The sequence below is a fragment of the Petaurus breviceps genome, unplaced genomic scaffold, assembly GCF_028583685.1.
Source record: "Petaurus breviceps papuanus isolate PSGF00001 unplaced genomic scaffold, PetGlider_PUasm1.0 184, whole genome shotgun sequence".
Classification (NCBI taxonomy): Eukaryota; Metazoa; Chordata; class Mammalia; order Diprotodontia; family Petauridae; genus Petaurus; species Petaurus breviceps.
In genome coordinates this window covers 15,885,108-15,905,974 of record NW_027185793.1, presented here as the reverse complement: position 1 = coordinate 15,905,974, position 20,867 = coordinate 15,885,108, and the positions used below count along the sequence as shown (strand labels likewise).

General features: G+C 38.5%; 2 protein-coding genes across 6 annotated transcripts in view; both read right to left on the bottom strand.

The window, feature by feature from the left end:
- Positions 1-20,867, bottom strand: part of PHAX (phosphorylated adaptor for RNA export) — a 502,400-nt gene that overhangs the window by 147,017 nt on the left and 334,516 nt on the right. The window lies entirely within an intron of this gene.
- Positions 1-20,867, bottom strand: part of GRAMD2B (GRAM domain containing 2B) — a 98,643-nt gene that overhangs the window by 45,429 nt on the left and 32,347 nt on the right. Inside the window, exon 1 of one of the 5 annotated variants that reach the window (XM_069088167.1) lies at positions 20,062-20,402. The exons of 2 other annotated variants lie outside the window; for them this stretch is intronic. In XM_069088167.1, the coding sequence (XP_068944268.1) occupies positions 20,062-20,144 (83 nt within the window). In that variant the 5' untranslated portion in view covers positions 20,145-20,402. Of the gene's footprint in view, positions 1-20,061; positions 20,403-20,867 lie in introns of those variants that run through there. 2 more of the 5 variants (XM_069088165.1, XM_069088164.1) reach the window with 2 other exon arrangements.

The following is a 20,867-nucleotide window of genomic DNA, read 5'->3' as shown; positions in this document are numbered from 1 at the left end:
ACAACAGAGTTGATTAAATCCAATGCCCTCAAATCACAGATGAGGAAAACTAAAACTGAGGGTAGATAAATGACTTGCCTAAGGTTATGGAGTTAATGAGTACCTGAGACAGGCTTTGTGACTCTAAGTACAGAACTCCATTCACTATGCCACTGTTTTTCAGTGATTTAAATACCTTCTCCTCTTCTGTTTGGTTCTCTAGGTTCTTTTCTCCTTTCTCTCTCTTTTTTCTTGTCTTGTTTCTTTTCAAACTCAACTTTTTCATCTCCAGTTATACAGGAATGCTTTGGAAAGATATCTTGTTGGTATTCCTTTCTTTCTATAGACTTTTTTTTCCTATAATGTATTTATAAACAGTTGTTTTAAAAGTCAAAGTCTTTGAAAGTGTAAGAAAAAGAGCTAAGAGGAATGAGTATAAGAAAAGCAGCATGGAAGAAAACAGAATAAATTTTGGGGGTGGGGATGAAGTTTTTTTTTTAAGTTCATCTTCAATACAATACAAATCTAGTCCACACATATGCCCTAGAAAGATTATTTGAACAAAGACTGCAATGATGTAAATGAAAAGGTTACCTAATAATAATAATAATCTTAGAGAACATATCATTCCTTCCAACAGAGAGGTGGGAAACTACTCTGTCAAAACGTTACATATATCATCATGTCCATTGTTTTTGCTTTTCTATTTTTCTTTTTCAGAGGATGGTTTACATTCAGGGAGTCTGTGGGCTATCATATCCAAAGTAACTGATACAAACACAAAAGACATTGTGTGCACCCCAAAACTGTGTATAACAGAGATCCTTACCCAAATAATACTCAGTGGCTTCTCAAGGTAGGAAGCAGAAAAGAATGGTTTATTATGATCTCAAGAAAGGGCCACCATCCTGACTAATGGTTAGGGAGGAGAAGCAATTTACAAAAGGAAATGATGAAGTTTTAGAGCCCTAACGTGGCTCCTTTTCTTCCTCCTTTTCTTCCATTGGCTGGAAGTCAGGTGCACAATCTAAGCGTGATAATATAACCCAAATATGGGAACAAGGAAAACAGCAGACCACCCAATGTATATTTGAGAAAGGCACTTCTGTCCTTATTTGGCATATCTTATGTTGAGGTGTCACTGAGGAGAGGGGTGAATCCCTACTGCTCTGAGTTTTGAGTCCATGTGATTTCCAGTGAAGGGGAACTCGAGCCTGCTTCCCACAAAAAACTTTACTAGATTTTAGAGTATAGTCTGAGAAGTTTTCACTTCTTCCACTCAACATTAATAATGCTGATTTTTTAAATTTAAAAATATTCTTTTAGTATTTGTGGCAAAATTACATTAGAATGCAGCAAGAATAAATGTACGGAGACCAGCCAGGTGTTACAGTTGTCTGAGAGGGAGAATGTGTATCTCTGTCTATACAGTTGTCTACCTTTCTGGTTCTATCAACTGAAATTCAGATGAAGTGATTTGGAGATGGATAAAGGAAACATAGAATATTAAATTATTTTGGGTCCCCAAACAACTGGATGAAAGATTGTGAAATAAGTTCTTGGTTAAAATCAAATGTGTCTGTCATTTCTTTTGAAAGTGGTCAGGTATTTTTTGCTTTGGTTTGGATTTATGTTCTTAAATTATACAGTGTAGGACAGAGAGAACTTTCAGTTATCAGAAATTCCAAAAATAAATAAAAAGAAGCCTAACTAACTCCCTCCTATACTTCACAGATATTTCTTGGTCTTCCCCAGACAAGAAGGCTTAATGAAAAGGTATCTCTACCCTATAGTCTTTAGCTTCTCAGGCATAGGGAAAGGGCTTCTGGGAGTGGCATCTTCAAAAAAGATGTTTCTTATATTTGAAGTCCTTTTTTTCCCCATTTTTCAGATGCTTTATTAACTTCTGATTTACATCATTCATTTCCATGAGATTTTGAGTTACAAATTTTCTCCCCATTTTTCCCCTACCCACTGCCCCAAAATAGCAGTCCCACAGGATATCCCTTCCTCCAATCTACTCTCTCCCATATCTTCTCCCATACCCCCTTCAACTTTTCAAGTAGGGCATGGTGGATTTCTATGCCTCAGTGCCTGTATATCCTATTTTCCAATTACATGTAAAATAGTATTAATAATAGTATATATATATATATATATATATGTATATTTAAACATTTGATTTTAAAACTTTGAATTCCAGATTTCATTCCCTTCCTCCCTTGTCACCCACCCTTACTGGGAAGATAAACAGTTCAATATAGGTTGTACATGTGTAGCTAATGCAAAACATTAACATAGAAGAAATATTGTAAAAGACTGACTATATTTCCCTCCCTCCTATCCCACCTCCGACTTGCTCTAATTCTCTACTTTGATCCCATTCCTTTTAAGAAGTGGGTGCTTCCAACTTCCCTCCCCCCTGCCAAGCCTGCCCTCCCTTCCATCATCCCCCCTCTCATCTCCTTCCCTGCTACTCTCCTGTATGGTGAGATACCATATTTAGTGTGTATGCCATTTCCTCCTTGAGCCAAATTCAGTGAGAATAAGGTTGACCCATTCCCTTTTGCCTTCCTATTCTTCCCCTCCATTGTTAACCATTTTCTCTTGCCTCTTCTATATGAAATAGTTTACCCCATTCTGTCTCTCCCCATATCCTCTCTTTATATTCCTCTCTCACCTCTTTATTTCACTTTTAAGTATCATCCCTTCTTATTAAATTGGTCCTGTGCCCTCTATGTATACCTGTATACATATATACACACATTCACATATGTATTCATATGTCCATATACCCGCATATATAGACATATATATATATATTTATATTTATATCTCTCAACTATTTTCATACTGAGAAAAGTTTCATAAGTTACAATTATTGTTTTTCCATGTAGGAATTTGTTTTCCATAGGAATGCTAATAGTTCAACTTTGATAAATTCCTTGTCATTTCTTTTCGCTGTTTACCTTCTCATGCTTCTCTTGCTTCTTGTATCTTGTATTTTCCCCTGAAACATGATACTCAGTTTTGCTGGGTAGGTGATTCGTGGTTTTAATCCCAGTTCCTTTGACCTCTGGAATGTCATAATCCAAGCCCTTCGATCCCTCAGTGTAGAAACTGCCAGATCCTGAGTTATCCTGATTGTGTTTTGGCAATATTCAAATTGTTTCTTCCTGGCTGCTTGTAATATTCTCTCCTTAATCTGGGAATTTTGGAACCTGGCTGTAATATTCCTAGGAGTTTTCTTTTTGGGATCTTTTTCAGGAGGTGATTGGTGGATTCTTTCAACCTCTATTTTGCCCTCTGGTTCTAAAACATCAGGGCAGTTTTCCTTGAGAACTTCCTGGAGGATGACTTCTAGGTTCTTTCTTTGATCATGGCTTTCAGGTAGTCCAATAATTTTAAATTATCTCTCCTGGATCTGTTTTCCAGGTCAGTGGTTTTTCCCATGAGATTTTTCACATTGCCTTCTATTCTTTCATTTGTTTGGATCTGTTTAACAGCATCTTGATTTCTCATAAAGTCATTAGCTTCCATTTGCTCCAATCTAATTCTGAAGCAATGATTCTCCTCAGTGAGCTTTTGAGATTCTTTTTCCATCTGGCAAATTCAGCTTTTTAAGGCATTCTTCTCCTCATTGCCTTTTTGAGCCTCTTTTGCCATTTGAGTTCGTCTGTTTTTTAAGGTATGATTTTCCTCAGTCAGGCTGTTGACTCTCAGTTCGTAATTTTCTTGCATCATTCTCATTTCTCTTCCCAATTTTTCCTCCACTTCTCTTATCTGCTTCTTAAGGTCCTCTATGGCCTGTAACCAGCTCGTATTTTCCTTTGAAGCTTTTGGTGCAGGAGTTCTGACTTCACTGTCTTCCTCCTGTTCCATGCTTTGATCCTTTTTGTCGCCAAAGTAGGAGTCTAATGTTGGACTCTTCTGTTTGTTTTGCTTCCTTTGTCTGGTCATGTCACCCCTCAGTCACTTGACCCCTGGGCTTTTTGCCACAGTAGGACTCTGCCACCAGACAGGGGAGCTTTCATCCCAAACGCTGGGGTTTTCTCAGCTGCCTGAGGTAGTAGTTGGGTGCCCTCTCTGAAGCCTCCACACACTCTGGCAAGCTGGTCACACACCCCAGGACCTCCACCCTAGACTTCAATCCAGATCCAAGCAGGTTGAAGCAAGAGAGATTACCCCTCAGACTGGTCGCTTGGTCTCCCTACACTCTGCAGGCCAGAAGCTGAAGCTGCCATGTGAGGGCCCACGGCTCCTCAGCTGCTTCTTGCCCCAGGGGCAAAAGCTACATACTCCCAACTACTGGGTCCCAAAGTCCACACTGCACTGACCTCTCACTTTGTCCTTAGCATCTATGTGTTGATAATTCTGGAGATGGCCACAGCTTCTGGTGATCTGGAGTCCCTCTGGCTGGTGGCTGGTCAGGCCCGCCCTGTGGCTAAAACCTCTGGCTCATGGGGGCCTGGGCTTGACTCCCAGAGTGCTGTGCTGGCCAATTCCTGCTGTCCTGCTGGGCTGTCCTCATTGGGAGGTCAGCTCCTCTGTGTCATTTTGTGGGTTCTGTAGCTCCAGAGTTTGTTCAGGGTCCCCTTTTACATGGATTGGGGAAGGTGGAAGGTGGAGCCCCATGCAATTCCTGTTTCATATTTGACGTCTTAATATGAAAATTAGCTCTACTACCAATAAAATTACATACAATAAGCAGCTTCCTTTCTTGGTGGACGTATTAGTTCTCCTTAGCAAAACAATTATTGTATAAATATATTATTTGATGAGTTATCCCCTTAGTCATGCATAATTGAAGAATTGAAATTTCTGGACCACTTTTTAATTTGAAAGGGGTTTATTTATTTGTTTTTGGTGGGAGGAATGGGAAAGGGGAAAGATGAGTGTATAAAATGTATATATATTTTTTAAAGTTAGGGAGTTAGCATTTTTGTGGGATGCCAGAATTAGATAAGGAATATTAAAGAACCAGTAATGACTATAGCTCTCTCTTGTTATGAGAATCTAGATTGTTCTGCCTTTTACAACTGGTAATTGGGAAGATGTGAGAAAAAAATGTTCTATTTGGAGTTAGAAAACCAAAGTTCCAATTCCAAATCCATTACTAATTATTGCATTATCTTTGGGGCATTGGTAAAGGTGGTTGAGATGGTTAGATAATTTCTAAGGTTCTTTCTGGCTCTAAATTTTTTGATTAATAACTGAACTAGTACCATATATATTTGGTAAGTGAAAAACATTTATTTTCTGTCATAAAAAATTAAATGAACTCTAGCAATTGTATTTTAGGGAAAGGAAACTAATTTCAGGATGAAGGTAAAAACATAGTATGTCATTATTTTATATTTGAGAACTTACAACAGGTATACAGTGATATACAAGGGAAATTTCTTGTGCTGTGACTTCTCATTGTCCTTATCACCATTTTGGTGTCTATTAAGTACCAGAGAGGGATGATTCTTTTTTTTTCAGGGGAGAAGGCAGGGCAATTGGGGTTAAGTGACTTGCCTAAGGTCACATATCTAGTAAGTTTTATGTGTCTGAGGGCAGATTTGAACTCAGGTCTTCCTGCCTCCAGGGCCGGTGTTCTATTCACTGTATCACCTATCTACCCCAGGGCAATTCTTTAGAGTTTCTGCTTTGGGAGGTAACCATTAGGGAAGAGATTAGAAGAGAAATCTCCCATTCTTAAATTTCTGAAGAATCCTGATATCTCAAGAATGTAGTTGGGATTAGGGATGGATTCCTGAATAGAATAATTGAGAAGGCCTAAGTTTCATGTGTGGGTGTATAGGGACACACCACATAATTAAAGCTCTGATTATAGAAGAGATGCATGAATTCATTCTCAGTATGCATGCTATCTTACCTTCATACCAGCTTTTGTCTATGACACGGGTATGATTCTGTCCCAAGTTGTTACCACTATTGTTCTTCCCCATTCCTTTAGTCCTGGTCTAAAGAGCATATGCATGAGAAAATGTTGAGTAATAGCTGACTTGGGTGACATTCTAACAACTAACTTGCACACTTTCCCTTCCTATGTATGGCCAACATATATATATATATATATATATATATACATATATATACACATATATATATGTGTGTGTGTGTGTGTCTAATACTTATGCTAGAACATTAAAATGCCATACAGTATAATCTTGCATATGAATTATATGAAGTGGAAAAACTATGCAAATTCAATATGATATTATTTAATTCTGAACCTAATGAGATATGGGAGGTGATATTTATTCTAATGCTTTTTTAATATTGAAAAGAACACTTCATCTAGTAAACATTTTAGAATTGAGTGAGAAAAATCGTTAAATTGTACCCTTTTAGCCAGTGATCCTACCACTGACTTCAAGGAGGTCATTGACAAAACTAAAGTTCAAATATACACCAAAAGATTCATAACATCACTTTTTATACTAACAAAAAACTGAAAAGATCTTCATTTATGAGGTAATAGCTGAGCAAATTATAGTATATAGTATCAAAGGTTTAGAGGTAGAAAGGACTTTAGCAGTTAACTACAACACCTTCATTTTACAGATTGGGAAGCCAAAGAGGCCAAGTGACTTCTGCAAAGTCACACAGGTAGAAAATAGAAGGGCTTGGGGAGGCTAGGTGGCAGTGAATAGAGTACTGGCCCTGGAGTCAGGAGGACCTGAGTTCAAAACTCAGACACTTTACACTTACTAGCCATGTGACCTTGGGTAAGTCACTTAACCTCAATTGCCCTGCCTTCCCCCTTCCAAAAAGAAAAAAAAAGTAGAAGAACTGAGATTTTATTTCAGATCCTCTGATTCTGAATCCAATGTTCTTACCACAGCAGTGTCATCAGTAATCAAGAAATGATGAATATGAGAAATTCACAGAAATGTAGGAAGATTCTTGTGGGTTGATAGAATGTAGAAGCTAGTACACACAATGACTACAAAAATATAAATGAAATCAACACTAAAATCACAAATTTGAAGAATATGATATTCAACTTTAGACTGAGTAACTAACAATGAAATATACTTTTCTCCTCTTTGTAGAAAGGCAGTAGAAATAGACACAGATTATTAAATTTGCTATTAGACAGTTACTTTGCTGTTTGTTTTACTTATTGTTTTTTCTTCTGTATGAGGGATGATTCTCTAGGAGGAGGGCACAGGGAATGGATGACACTATAAATCCCCCCCCCCCCATAAAGTGTAAATTAAATAATTTTTTTTAAAGTGGATCTTGGCACAAGAAGTGCAAAGCCCTAGGCACAGAGATCACTATTCTAAGATCTCAGAATTTATCAGCTTTGAGTAATGCCACAGATGCCAAAAGTCCTTTTCATCTTGCCAGTCTCTTGTAATTATCTTAGCAATCATAGAGCAACATTTATTAGAATTAGCTATGTGTATGTAAAAACTCTTGCCCAACTAGAAACAATCTTGTTCTCCCACACAAATTATTTAAGGAATTAAAACATTATATTAAGGAATTTGTACCTCTCAAGGAATAAAAAAATAGTCTCCCTTCAGGATTAGCCTTTCATAATGGCACATTAGGCAGCTGCCCATATAGTGTCAAAACTACCAGTTGGAAGTCTTTCCTACTCCAAAATACACAGAAACCAAATATCTCTAGTAGGCTACTAATGTATGAAATGTCATTATTTTCAATTAATTCCTTTTGCTTAAAGCATCACTTGGACCCTGTTGGAATTTAAATATCTTTAAAGGAGGGGGTACCACATAAAACTTTTTTTTTTTATTAATTTGTTTGTTTCCTTTTAGTTTACAGGATTCAATTACACAATTCCTTGAATTTCACATTTTGTCCCCCTCCTTCTCCTCCCCCCAGCCCATGGTGGCTTATAGTCAAGTATAGGATGTGTAAATACTTTCACATTATACATTAGTCAGGTTATAAGGATGGATTGTACCAGCTGGAATGAAAAATGGTAAAGAGGGCATAAAACCAAATAAGAGAAGAAAAAAGATCAGGTATTTTGCTTCCACCTGGATATAAACTTAGTTCTTTCTAGTTCTTTCTCTGGATGCACATATTTCTCTCCATCAGGAGTCTTTTGGGATTGACTTATATCAGTGCATTGCTGAGAAGAGTCCAGTCTATCAAAGTTGGTCATCACACATACGTTGTGTCTGTAATTGTGTACAAATTTCTCCTGGTTCTACTCTTCTCACTCAGCATCAGTTCTTTTAAGCCTCTCCAGGTAAATATGAAGACTGTCTGCTCCTCGTTTCTTATAGCACAACAGTATTCCATAAGATGCATATACCACAACTTGTTCAGCCATTCCCCAATTGATGGGCACCCCCTTAATTTCCAATTCTTTGCTACCACAAAAAGAGCTGCTATGAACATTTTTGTACATATGGGTCTTTCTCCCATTTTTATGATCTCTTTGGGATATAACCCTAGGAGTGGTATTGCTGGATCAAAGGGTATGAAAGTATTTACAGCCCTTTGGGCATAATTCCAGATTGCTCTCCAGAAAGGCTGGATCAGTTCACAACTCCACCAACAATGCATTACTGTTCCAATTTGCCCACATCCTCTCCAGCATTTGTCGTTTTCCTGTTTTGTCATCTTAGCCAATCTGACTGGTGAGATGTGGTACCTCAGAGTTGTTTTGATTTGCATTTCTCTAATCAATAGTGAATTAGAGCATTTCTTCATGTGCTTATAGATAGCTTTAATTTCTTTCTCTGAAAATTGCCTGTTCATATCCTTTGACCATTTATTAATTGGGGAATGACTTGTATTATTATAAATTTGACTCAATTCTCTGTATATTTTAGAAATGAGTCCTTTGTCAGAGACATAGGTTGTAAAGATTCTTTCCCAATTTCCCACCTCCCTCTTAATCTTGGTTACATTGGCTTTGTTTGTACAGAAACTTTTCAATTTCATGTAGTCAAAATGATCCATTTTACATTTTATAATGTTCTCTAATTCTTGTTTAGTCATAAAGTCTTTCCCTCTCCACAAGTCTGATAGGTAAACTATTCCTTGTTTTAGGAGACTGCTTACAGTATCAACCTTTATACCTAGGTCATGCACCCATTTAGACTTGATTTTGGTATATGGTGTTAGATCCACATAAAACTTTTACCAGTCATAAATGTCTTAGAGTGAATTACTTCACCAAAGCTTTCTCTCACCCCCAAACTACCTGCAGTCAAAAGGAAAGGCAGACATAGAGCATATACCCAGAAAGTATAAGAGGTTAGAGCCCAAACCGGAGGGTACTGGAGTCTAGAACAGCAGGGGCAAGGATGAAGAAGGTAATGTAAGAGAGCAGAAAGGAAAAATAGGAGCATGCTCCTACAGGTACAAGCTCTACTTCCATGACCAAGAATTCTGAAATTCCTCTATCCATTGGTAACTCACCCTCTCTTACTTTGCCTCAATTTTTTTTTTTTTTTAAAGCAATCGGGGTTAAGTAACTTGCTCAAGGTTACACGGCCAGTTATTATTTCTGGATGTGGTGCTGAGTATCTGAGCCTGGATTTGATCCAGGTCATCCCCACACTGGGGCCAGTGCTCTTACTCACTGAGCCACCTGGCTACCCCTAAGCAATTGGGGTTAAGTAACTTGCTCAAGGTTACATGGTCAGGTGTTTCTGAGTGGGTCCTAAGTGTCTGAGCCTGGATTTGATCCCAGGTCATCTCGACACTGAGGCTAGTGTTCTTGCTTGCTGTGTTACCTGGCTGCCCAACTTTGCCTCAATCTTTATAAGCATTTTCTTTACTCTTGCTTTGGTTTCTAGTCTCTCCATACATCAGTGAACTTCTGGGCCATCATTTCTGCCCTAGCTTGAATTTTTTTTCCTTCCCAATCTTGCCCCTAGTTAACTGGTTAACATTGTCCTCTGGATTCAAATCAGGGCATCTAGATGGTACAGGGAGTGGATAGAGCACTAGACCTGGAGTTAGGAAGACCTGAGTTCAAATCCAGTCTCACATACTTACTAGCTGAATGATTCTGAGCAAGTCCTTTAACCCAGTTTGCCTCAGTTTCCTCATCTGTAAGGAGAAGGGAATGGCAAACCACTCCAGTATCTTTGCCAAGGAAACCCCAAATGGAGGTCACAAAGAGTTGGACATAGCTGAAACAACTGAACAAATTAGTCTCAAATAATTTGCTCTTTTGTCCTATTGATGCTTATGTCATCGAAAACATCCCCAAACTTTGATTCATCATATTTCTCTGTTCTTACTCTATAAATTAACAAGCATTTATTAAGTACCTACTATGTGTCAGATATTGTACTAAGTGCTGGGGATAGATACAAAGAAAAAGCAAAATTTATCTATGTCTTCAAGGAAATCACATTTTAATGGGGAAGAAAATCAGAACATACAAGATAAATATATAGTGTAGTGAGAAGGTAACCTTTGAGGAAATAATGGTAGCAGCTGCCTAATTTGCAGCTGGTATGGTGAGGATCAGAAAAGCTTCCTAGGAGAGGTGGCCTTTGAGCTCAGTCTTAAATGAAGTCATAGATTCCAAGAGGTAGGGCATTTTTGGCACCAGCAGTAGTAAGTGAAAGGGCATGGAGAGAGTTGGAGTATCATGAGAGGAAAACCAGTCAGCCAACCAATAAGCATTTATTAAGTGCCAACTGTGTACCAGGCACTGCACTAAACACTGGATATTGAAAAAGAGGCAAAAGAGAATCCCTGCCCTTAAGAAACTCATAATCGAATGGAGGAGACAATGAGAAAACAAATATGTACAAACAAGTTATGTGCAGGATAAACAGGAAACAATCAACACCTGGGACTTGAAGGAAGTCAGCGTAGCCTGGAGGTAGAAAAGAGAAGGACATGGGGTGGCTAGGTGGTGCAGCGAGTAAAGCACCGGCCCTGGAGTAAGGAGGACTCAAGTTTGGTTCCGGTCTCAGACACTTAATACCCACAAAAAAAATCCTAGCCGTGCAACCTTGGACAACCCCAATCGCCCTCCAAAAATAAGAAAAAAAAAGAAGAGAACATTTCAGGCACAGAAACAGCCAGAGAAAATTCCCAGAGTTGAGAGGTGGAATGTTTTCTTTGTGGAATAGCAGGGAGACCAGTGTCACTGGATCAAAGAGTATGTGGAGGGATGTAAGTTGTATGAAGATTGGAAAGGTGAAGGGCTAGATGACGACAGGCACTGAATGCCAGCTAGAGGATTTGGCATTTGATTCTGGAAGTAATAGGGAACTGCTAGAGTACATTGAGTGTGGGGAAGGGGTGACATAGTCTGATGTGAATTTTAGGAAAATCACTTTGGCAGCTGAATGAAGGATTGATTAAAGTGGGAAGAGACTTGTGACAGGTAGACCAACCAGCAAGCTATTGCAATAGTTCACTTGTGAGGAGATGAGAGTCTATGTGAGAGTGGTGGTACAGAGGAGAGAAGGCACCACATTCAAGAGATTTTCTAAAGGTGAATAGGCTTGGCAACAGATTGGATGGGGGGATGGTGAGATATAGGGAAAGGTCGAGGATGACACCTACTTTGCAAACCTAGGGTACTGGGAGGATGATGGTGTTCTTGAAAGTAATAGGGAAATTTGGAAGGGAGGAGACTTTATAAGGGAGGATCATGTATTCAGTTTTGAACATTTTGAGTTTAAAATGTCTACTAGACATCCACTTTGAGAAATCTGAAAGGCAGTTGAAGATGTAAAACTAAAAGTCAGAAGAAAGGTTAGGGCTGAAAAAGTAGACTTAAGAATGATCAACATAGAGATGATAATTAAATCCATGGGAGCTGATGAGATCATCAAGTGAAGTAGAGTAGAGGAAGAGAAGAGGGTCCAGGACAGAGCCCTAGGGGACTTCCTTGGCTTGTGAGCTTGATCTGGATGAAGATCCTGCAAAAGAGACTGAGGAGTTGTCAGACTGGTAGGTAGAAAACCAGAAAAGAATTGTGTCCCAAAAACTTAAAGAGAAAATAACAGGAAAAAGAAGGTGATTAACAGCATCAACAACTGCAAAGAAGTCAAGAAGAAGGAAGATTGAGAAAAGGTGATTGAATTTGGCAAATAGGAGATCATTGGTAACTTTGGAGAGATCAATATTGGATAAATGATGATGTTGCAAACTGCATTGTAAGAAGTTAAGAAGAGAGTGAGAAGAGAAGTAATGGAAGAATCCATTGTAGACTGCTTTCTCCAGGAGTTTAGTCAAAAAAGGGAGATGCAGGACAACAGTTGGTAGGTATGGAAGGATCGAGTGAGGGTTTTTTGAGGATGGAGGTGACATGGGCATGCTTTTAAACAATAGGGAAACAACAGTAGACAAAGACTGAAGATGTGTGGAAAGTGGGGATGACAGAAGGGGCAATTTGTTGGAGGAGACAGGATGGAGTGAGATGGCTTGTGCAGGTGGAGGGATATAGCTTTGGCACCTTTTTATGTGAGACAGGTGAGGAAGGTGATACATTACTATCTGAGGCATCTGAGTGATATGAAATGAGGATGAGGGGAGAAGAGTAATGGAAAAGGAGAGAAGATTTTGGTTAGATGGGTGAAGAAAGACCTCATGACTGACTGAATGAATAAATGAATGGAAAAGAATTTACTATGTACTCACTGTGCCAAGCACTGAGGATACAGATAATATAAATAAATAAGACAGTTCCTACTCTCAAGAAACTCAAATGCTCATTGAGGGAGACAACATATTAAAAAAATCCAAGTTGACTGGAAAGAAACTGAAGTCTAAGGGTCCAGTCACAAAGTAGGGCAAGGCCCAGGTGTCCTTATGTAGCATTAGTCTGTGACTGGGGTCACAAAAGATATAGGGGCAGGGCAAATAAGGCTCAGAGGACCTTAGGAATCAGTGGCTGGGCAGATAGGGCCTGGAGGCAATCTGCCTCACCAGGATTAGAACTGATCACTCACATTTTATCTAAATGGTGACCATAAATCAATATTCTGATTGACCTCCCAAACAGCACCCTTCTAGCAGCTGAATCACCCTGATTGGCTCAAGTAAGAAGTGGTGCTGGAGAGAAATTTTAAAGAAAGCTAGAAATTTAGATATAATTTATAGTTTATAATATACTTTATTATGACAGTCTTCTCTAGTATGTTTCCAGGAAGACCTGAGTTTAAATCCTGCTTCCTATACAGATGCTGAACAAATCCTTAACTTCTTAGAGTTCTAATGACATAAGATTATATGTAGCAGAGGAGGTGTAGCCCTGTATTAGTAATCACAGGTTCTCTATCTTAATTTGCAAATGAAGAAACAAAGAGACAAAGTAACTTAATCACTTGTCACACAGGAAATAGCAGAATGGGAATCTAAAGGCAGGTTTCCCAATTCCTGGTCCAGTGCTTTTTCCACAATACTTTTTTTTTTCATTTTTCAAATGCTTTATTAACTTCTGATTTGCATCACTAATTTCTGCCAGATTTTGAGTTACAAATTTTCTCCCCGTTTTTCCCCTACCCACCATCCCAGAATAGCAGTCCCACAGGATATCCCCTCCTCCAATCTGCTCTCTCCAATATCTTCTCCCATACCCCCTTAGACTTTGCCAGTAGGGCATGGTGGCTCTCTATGCCTCAGTGCCTGTATATCTTCTTTCCCAATTACATGTAAGAGAGTATTAATAATAGTATATACAATTTTAAACATTTGATTTTAAAACTTTGAATTCCAGATTCATTCCCTTCCTCCCTTGTCACCTACCCTTACTGGGAAGATAAGCATTTCAGTATAGATTGTACATGTGTAGCTAATGCAAAACATTAACATAGTAGATATATTGTAAAAGACTGACTATATTTCCCTCCCTCCTATACCACCATCCACTTGTTCTATTCTCTACTTTGATCCCGTCCCTTTTCAAAAGTGAGTGCTTCCAACTTCCCTCCTCCCTAGCTTGCCCTCCCTTCCATCATCCCCTCTCTCATTCCCTTCCCCCCTACTCTCCTGTAGGGTGAGATACCCTATTTAGTGTGTATTTCATTCCCTCCCCAAGCCAAATTCAATGGGAATAAGGTTGACCCATTCTCTTTTGCCTTCCTATTCTTCCCCTTCATTGGAACCCTTTTCCCTGGCCTCTTCTTTATGAGATAGTTTACCCCATTCTGTCTCTCCCCATCTTCTCTCATTATATTCCTCTCTCACCTCTTAATTTCCCCTTTTAAGTATCATCCCTTCCTATTAAATTGGTCCTGTGCCCTCTATCTATGTATACCTGTAAGCATATATACACACATTCACACATGTATTCATATGCCCGTATACTCTGATATAGACACACACACACACATATCTATTCCCTTCAACTATTTTCATACTGAGAAAAGTTTCATCAACTACAATTATTGTTTTTCCATGTAGGAATGTTAATAGTTCAACTTTGATAAGTTCCTTATGATTTCTTTTCCCTGTTTACCTTCTCAAGCTTCTCTTGCTTCTTGTATCTGAATGTCAAATTTTCTATTCAACTCTGGTTTTTTCATTAACAATGCTTGAAAGTCCTCTATTTCACTAAATGACCACATTTTCCCCTGAAACATGATACTCAGTTTTGCTGGGTAGGTGATTCTTGGTTTTAATCCCAGCTCCTCTGCCCTCTGGAACATCCTATTCCAGGCCCTTCAATCCCTCAGTGTAGAAGCTGCCACAACCTGTGTTATCCTGATTGTGTTTCCACAATATTCAAATTGTTTCTTCCTGGCTGCTTGTAATATTCTCTCCTTGATCTGGGAATTTTGGAACCTGGCTATAATATTCCTAGGAGTTTTCTTTTTGGGATCTTTCTCAGGAGGTGATCAGTGGATTCTTTCAACCTCTATTTTGACTTCTGGTTCAATTTTCCTTGAGAATTTCTTGGAGGATGATTTCTAGGTTCTTTCTTTGATCGTGGCTTTCAGGTAGTCCAATAATTTTTAAATTATCTCTCCTGGATCTATTTTCTAGGTCAGTGGTTTTTCCCATGAGATATTTCACATTGCCTTCTATTCTTTCATTTGTTTGGATTTCTTTAACATCATCTTAATTTCTCTTAAAGTCACTAGCTTCCCTTTGATCCAATCTAAATCTGAGGGAACGATTCTCCTCATTGAGCTTTTGAAACTCTTTTTCTATCTGGCAAATTCAGCTTTTCAAGGCATTCCTCTCTTCATTACCTTTTTGAACCTCTTTTGCCAATTGAGTCAGTCTGTTTTTTAAGGTGTGATTTTCCTCAGTCAGGCTGTTGACTCTCATTTCATAATTTTCTTGCATTGTTCTCATTTCTCTTCCCAATTTTTCCTCCACTTCTCTTATCTGCTTCTTAAGGTCCTCTATGGCCTGTAACCAGCTTGTATTTTCCTTTGAAGCTTTTGGTGCAGGAGTTCTGACTTCACTGTCTATCTCCTGTACTATGTTTTGATCCCTTTTGTTGCCAAAGTAGGAGTCTAATGTTGGACTCTTCTGTTTGTTTTGCCTCCTTTGTCTCCTTTGCCTCCTTGTCATGTCACCCCTCAGTCACTTGACCCCTGGGCTTTTTGCCACAGTAGGACTCTGCCACCAGACAGGGGAGCTTTTGTCCCAAATGCTGGGGTTTTCTCAGCTGCCGGAGGTATTAGTTGGGTGCCCTCTCTGAAGCCTCCACAGACTCTGACAAGCTGGTCACACACCCCAGGACCTCCACCCTAGACTGCAATCCAGATCCAAGCAGGTTATAGCAAGAGCGATTACCCCTCAGACTGGTTGCCTGGTTCCCCTACAGTCTGCAGGCCAGGAGCTGAAACTGCCACTTGGTGCTGGCTGTGCCTGGTGTCTCAGCGGCTTCTCACCCTGGGAGCAAAAGCCAATGCACTCCCACCTACTGGGTCCCAAAGTCCGCACTGCACTGATCTCTCACTTTGTCCTTTGCATGTATGTGTTGATAATTCTGGATTGCCACAGCTGCTGGTGATCTGGACTCCCTCCAGCCAGCGGCTGGTCAGGCCCTCCCTTGGGGCTAAAACCTCCAGCTCACATGGGTCCAGGCTTGGCTCCCAGAGCCCTGTGTTAGCTGATTTCTGCCAGCATGCTGGGCTGTCCTCAGCGGGAGGTTAGCTTCTCTGTGTCATTTTGTGGGTTCTGCAGCTCCAAAGTTTGTTTAGGGTCCCCTTTTACATGAATTGGGGAAGGTGGAAGCTGGAGCCCAGGGAAGACCTGCTTCTACTCTGCCATCTTGACTCTGCCCTCCACAATACTTTCTAGCTCTAATATTTTATGTCTCTATAGTTGAATAAATGTAATTTAAAATGACACAATTGACTTGAATTAAAAAATTAAGCTAATAAAATAATTTCCATGTGTTTGAGATGAGTTGTCCTTGATACATGAGATGTTATAGTATATTTATAATGCCATAGATCTATACATAATATTAGAAGTCACTTAGTCCAACCCTCACATTTTATAGATGAGAAAAGATAGTCCCAGAGAGTTTAAGTTAGAGAGGAAGTGAGTGGCAAAGCTGGGATTAAAGCTCATGGCTAGTGACTCCAAGTTCAGCATTCTTATCCCTGTACCACACTGCCTTCCCTCTCTTAAAAAAATTAATATACTTCAGGTTTTCTGCTACCAAATTATATTATCTAATGTTATATTGAATTCTATCAGATCAAAAAAACATTTCCTGTCCAATAATAATTATATGAACAATATCTCATATTACTAAAATGAAGTAAATTCTGATTTATTAGTCATTAGAAAAGAAATAGAAACATAATTTTAGTTGTTTCTGTTTATACCCAAAGAGACTGGGAGGAATTCAGAGAGATAAAAGCAAATATACTGACATATACATATTAAACTGTTTGAAGTACCCAGGGATAAAAGAAGGTTAGTTAAAACACAGTTCTTGAGGGGTTTAGTTTCAAGAGGGAAAAAAATTGAGTGTCAAAACTTGTTTTCCCCTGGCACATAGGCACTTAATCAATGCTTATGGGTTGAAAGGAGCCAAGTATCATATTACACAAGTATCAGATCAAACCTGATGAATTTAAATAAGGATATGGATGGTGGTAAGACAAGCTCCTTTGAATTTGAAATATAAACAAATTACCATTTGGAGGTCATAACAATATTTTTGTTTGCTTATGCTCAGTGGGAATTCTCACAAGATTTAAGGAAACATTGAGGAACCTGGCTATACATAGTAACTGTTTCTGCTCTTCACCACCACCAACCCAATTTATTTGAAGTGTTTTCTCTGTATGTTTACTCCCTTCATCATATTCCTTCAACATTACAAATAAAATACTGTTCAGATGGCCTGTCTTTAATGACTGTCAATGTATTTATTTCAGCTTTGTTTCTCTATTTAAAAGAAAGTACATTTTGTTAAAAGAGAAATATCACCATCTTACAATATCCAGGAAGGGCTAAATATGTTTTTCTATTAGTAGAAATTTATTATCCATATACATACCTTATTTACATTAAGGTAGTTGAAATAAGAAAATTTATTTTCCCCGTTTTCCAGAACCATTTCCCCCACCACCAAGAGAGTCAGTATGGCTATAAAATGGTGATATTACTCAAAAAGGCCAGGGGTCTGTTTTCCAACTGCTGAGGACAAATAGTCCAAAAGTCAGTAGATGAATCTCATGCGGGTGCCTAGGGCAAATAATGTTTCTTAACATTATGTAGTTGCCAATGGAACAACTGGCTTGTCCATCTCTTACTCCTTGCCCTTAAAACAGGATTGACACCCTTCTTTTTCTGGCCGTATATCTCGTTTATATTTATCTTTTATGCTACTTCATATGCAAAATTCTTTGTGAGTAACATGCTGTAATTTATTTGTGTCCACCATATGCCTTTACATTGTCCTTTAATTTTGAATTTTCAAAGGATGTGGCTTTTTGTGATTCATAGCTCTTCATCTGAATAGTTGTGCTGAAAAGATGAATTTTTGTTTCAGGGAGATATTTGGGCTCATTAAAATTACCGTACAATTTCACCAACACCTTCTTTTCTGTTTTTCTCCCCCTCCTATTAAATTTTGGATCTGGTATACCATGCATTTGTGGAATTTATCCAGCATATATAAATGAACTAATAAATCAATACTTTGGGTTATAAGAGTTATTCTTTATCAACTTGGTCATTCCAGTATTGAGAATTAATCTAAACTTTTCGAATGTCTATAGATGTCATTTAGGAGGCTCTACAATATTCTAAGGCTTAATTCAATTAGCATGATGTTTTTGACACACATAAATATCCCTTTTCCACTCTGACTCTATGTTGGGCAATGTCCACGCCATTGGGAAATACCTTTAGAAAGGATACATTTACATGATTCCAATTTTCAAGAGAATCTTTTTCTCAAAGTAATAATTCAATTTCCATTAGAATAATAAATTATTCAAGCCAAATATATAACTAAGAATCCTCTTAAAAGGAAAAATATTGATGCTCAAGAGCAAAGGAAAACACCCTTATTTTCTGACTGGGTAAGAAATATAGAACAAAACTTCCAAAGTCAACTTAGAAAAAGCAAATGAAATACATTTCTGTTCTGTCTCCTTCCTGTGTTCCAATAGAGAATATTCTAAGATAAGATGACTATTCTTAGTTCAAATTATCTGCAGAACATTGTTCCACACATATTAAGCACTTACACAGGGCTTACAGTCTAGTGAGACACTGTGTTAGTCACTAGGGATATGTAAATTTCTGTTTTTTTTTTTATAGGAAACCTTTCCCAACACCTTTTAATTACAACACCTTCCCTCTGCTAATTATTTCCTATTTATCCTAATATACAGCTGGCTTCCTTCATATTTGTTTACACATTATTTCCCCCATTAGACTGTAAGTTCCCTGAGGGCAGGGACTGTCTTTTGCCATTTTGGTATCCCCCGTGCTTAGCACAGTGCCTGGCATGTGCTTAATAAATATTTATTGGTTAAGTGAAGGAGAACATTGCAAATTGGGATCTTGGAAGGCTTTTCAGAGGAGGCAGAACTTGAATTAGATTAAAGGAATGGTATAATTTTATTGTGTGTGTATGAGTGAAGAAGGTAAGAGGTAGAAAATATCATTCCAGTCATATGAAATAGTATGAGGAAAGCACAGAGGGGGGAAAGTATTTGGGATACGGCAAGTATTGTGGAAAAGAGTAAATTTGAGATAATTCTGGAGACAAATGAGATTGTGGGAAGACTCAAAAGCCAAGTAAAAGAGTTTGAACTTTATTATAAGTCAGGCGAAGAGTTCTGAGCAGAGACATGATGAAATTTATGAATAAAGAAAAGCAGTATGGCAGAGGTGAAAAGGATGATTTGGAAAAGGGAGGGCAGGAACAATGTAATAAGCAATTGCAGGCAGAAATGAAGGGCTGACTAAAGTGGGACTAGTGGGAATGGAGAGAAGGGACATACGGGGAGAGAGTGGAGACAAAATCTGTAAGTCTTGATAACTGATTGAATATGAGCAGTGAGGAATTAAAGATAACTCCAAGGTTTCAAACTAGTAGTGTCATTAAAAGAAAAAAAATGATGTCAGAAAGAGAAACAGCTTCAGGGTAGAAGAGATGGGCAAAACAGTACTTGGATGATCTAGAGTAAAAAGAACTAAAGAATTGGCAGGGAAAGCTTAAAACGGGGAAGTTAGAACACTCAAGAATAAATATTTTGGTTAAGCTGTATATGCTTAGTTAGAAAAGTCACCACCTATGAATCTTTTCAGCTCTCAAAAATCAATGGGCAATAATGTCACTAATACCAATTTCTGGTACATAAAAGCCAGGACTAAAATTATGGAAAATCTGACAGAGACGTCAAAAGCAGAATACATGATAGAAGCATTTAATTTTAATAGAACATATACTAAACTAAATTAAATATAACATTTATTTAGATGTTTTCAGCACAAACCCAGAAGTAAGCAAGAGACCTAAAGCCATAGATTAATAAACAGAAAAAAAAGTTATGTATGTCATGACTTTTAAGATGTTGAATTCTCTTTGAAATGTTGCTCTAACCAAGGTGATAAATTACATGGAGAAAACCGTTTTTCTTTAGTACTTCATAGAAGGCAGAAGAAAATACTCACTGGAACAAACCAGCTTTGCTCTCCTTCTTGCTGAGAACTTTTGCCGGTCTTATAGATTCCAAATCGTGCTGTAGTTCAGTCATTAGGCCCTTCTCTGGGGAGCTCTGCGTGGGCTCCGAGGGCCTGTGGCTCCGCCTTTTCTTCCTTTTCTTTCCCTTTCCCCCAACCCTAAACTCCAACTCAACTGAAATTAACTACAGCTTTCCACCACTGTGACTTCTTCAGTGTCACTAAACTTCCTGGGGAATTTTAGGCCTCCAACTGAGGGCCAGTCTTTGTTTCGGTTTAACTGGAACAAGTTTTCATTGGCGCTATTGGCTGAATTGAGTGTTGAAGCTAGAGAGGCAAGGGGAGGGCACAGGAGAAGTGACAGTTTCTTTCTCCAACCCAACAAGAGATGAAGGGAAAAAAAAGAAAACCTGTTCAACAAGTCTTTCTTGAACAGGAAACATTGACTAGGGCGTTTAAAACAGTCGACTAACAAGCCACAGTATGTGGCTCTTTTAAAAAAATGTTTATTTCTTTCTACCATAGCTATAAAATGGGGAATTCCAACTTCAGCCGATGTGTGGCTACAGGAAAAGAATAAGGCTGGGTGAGGTTAAAGCATCCAGAGAGTTTGCCAAATTCACTATGTGGCTCTTATTCTACAGCTTAAATTATTCAAAAAGGATATTGCTTCATTGAGTACTGCCTCCTCATTGCTTAAACAATAGATCTGCTCAGTTTTTAATGTGAGAATGACACAGGTAAAAAAGAAATCGCAGACATGTGCAGCTGCATGGTTAACTCTTCAGAACTGGCTA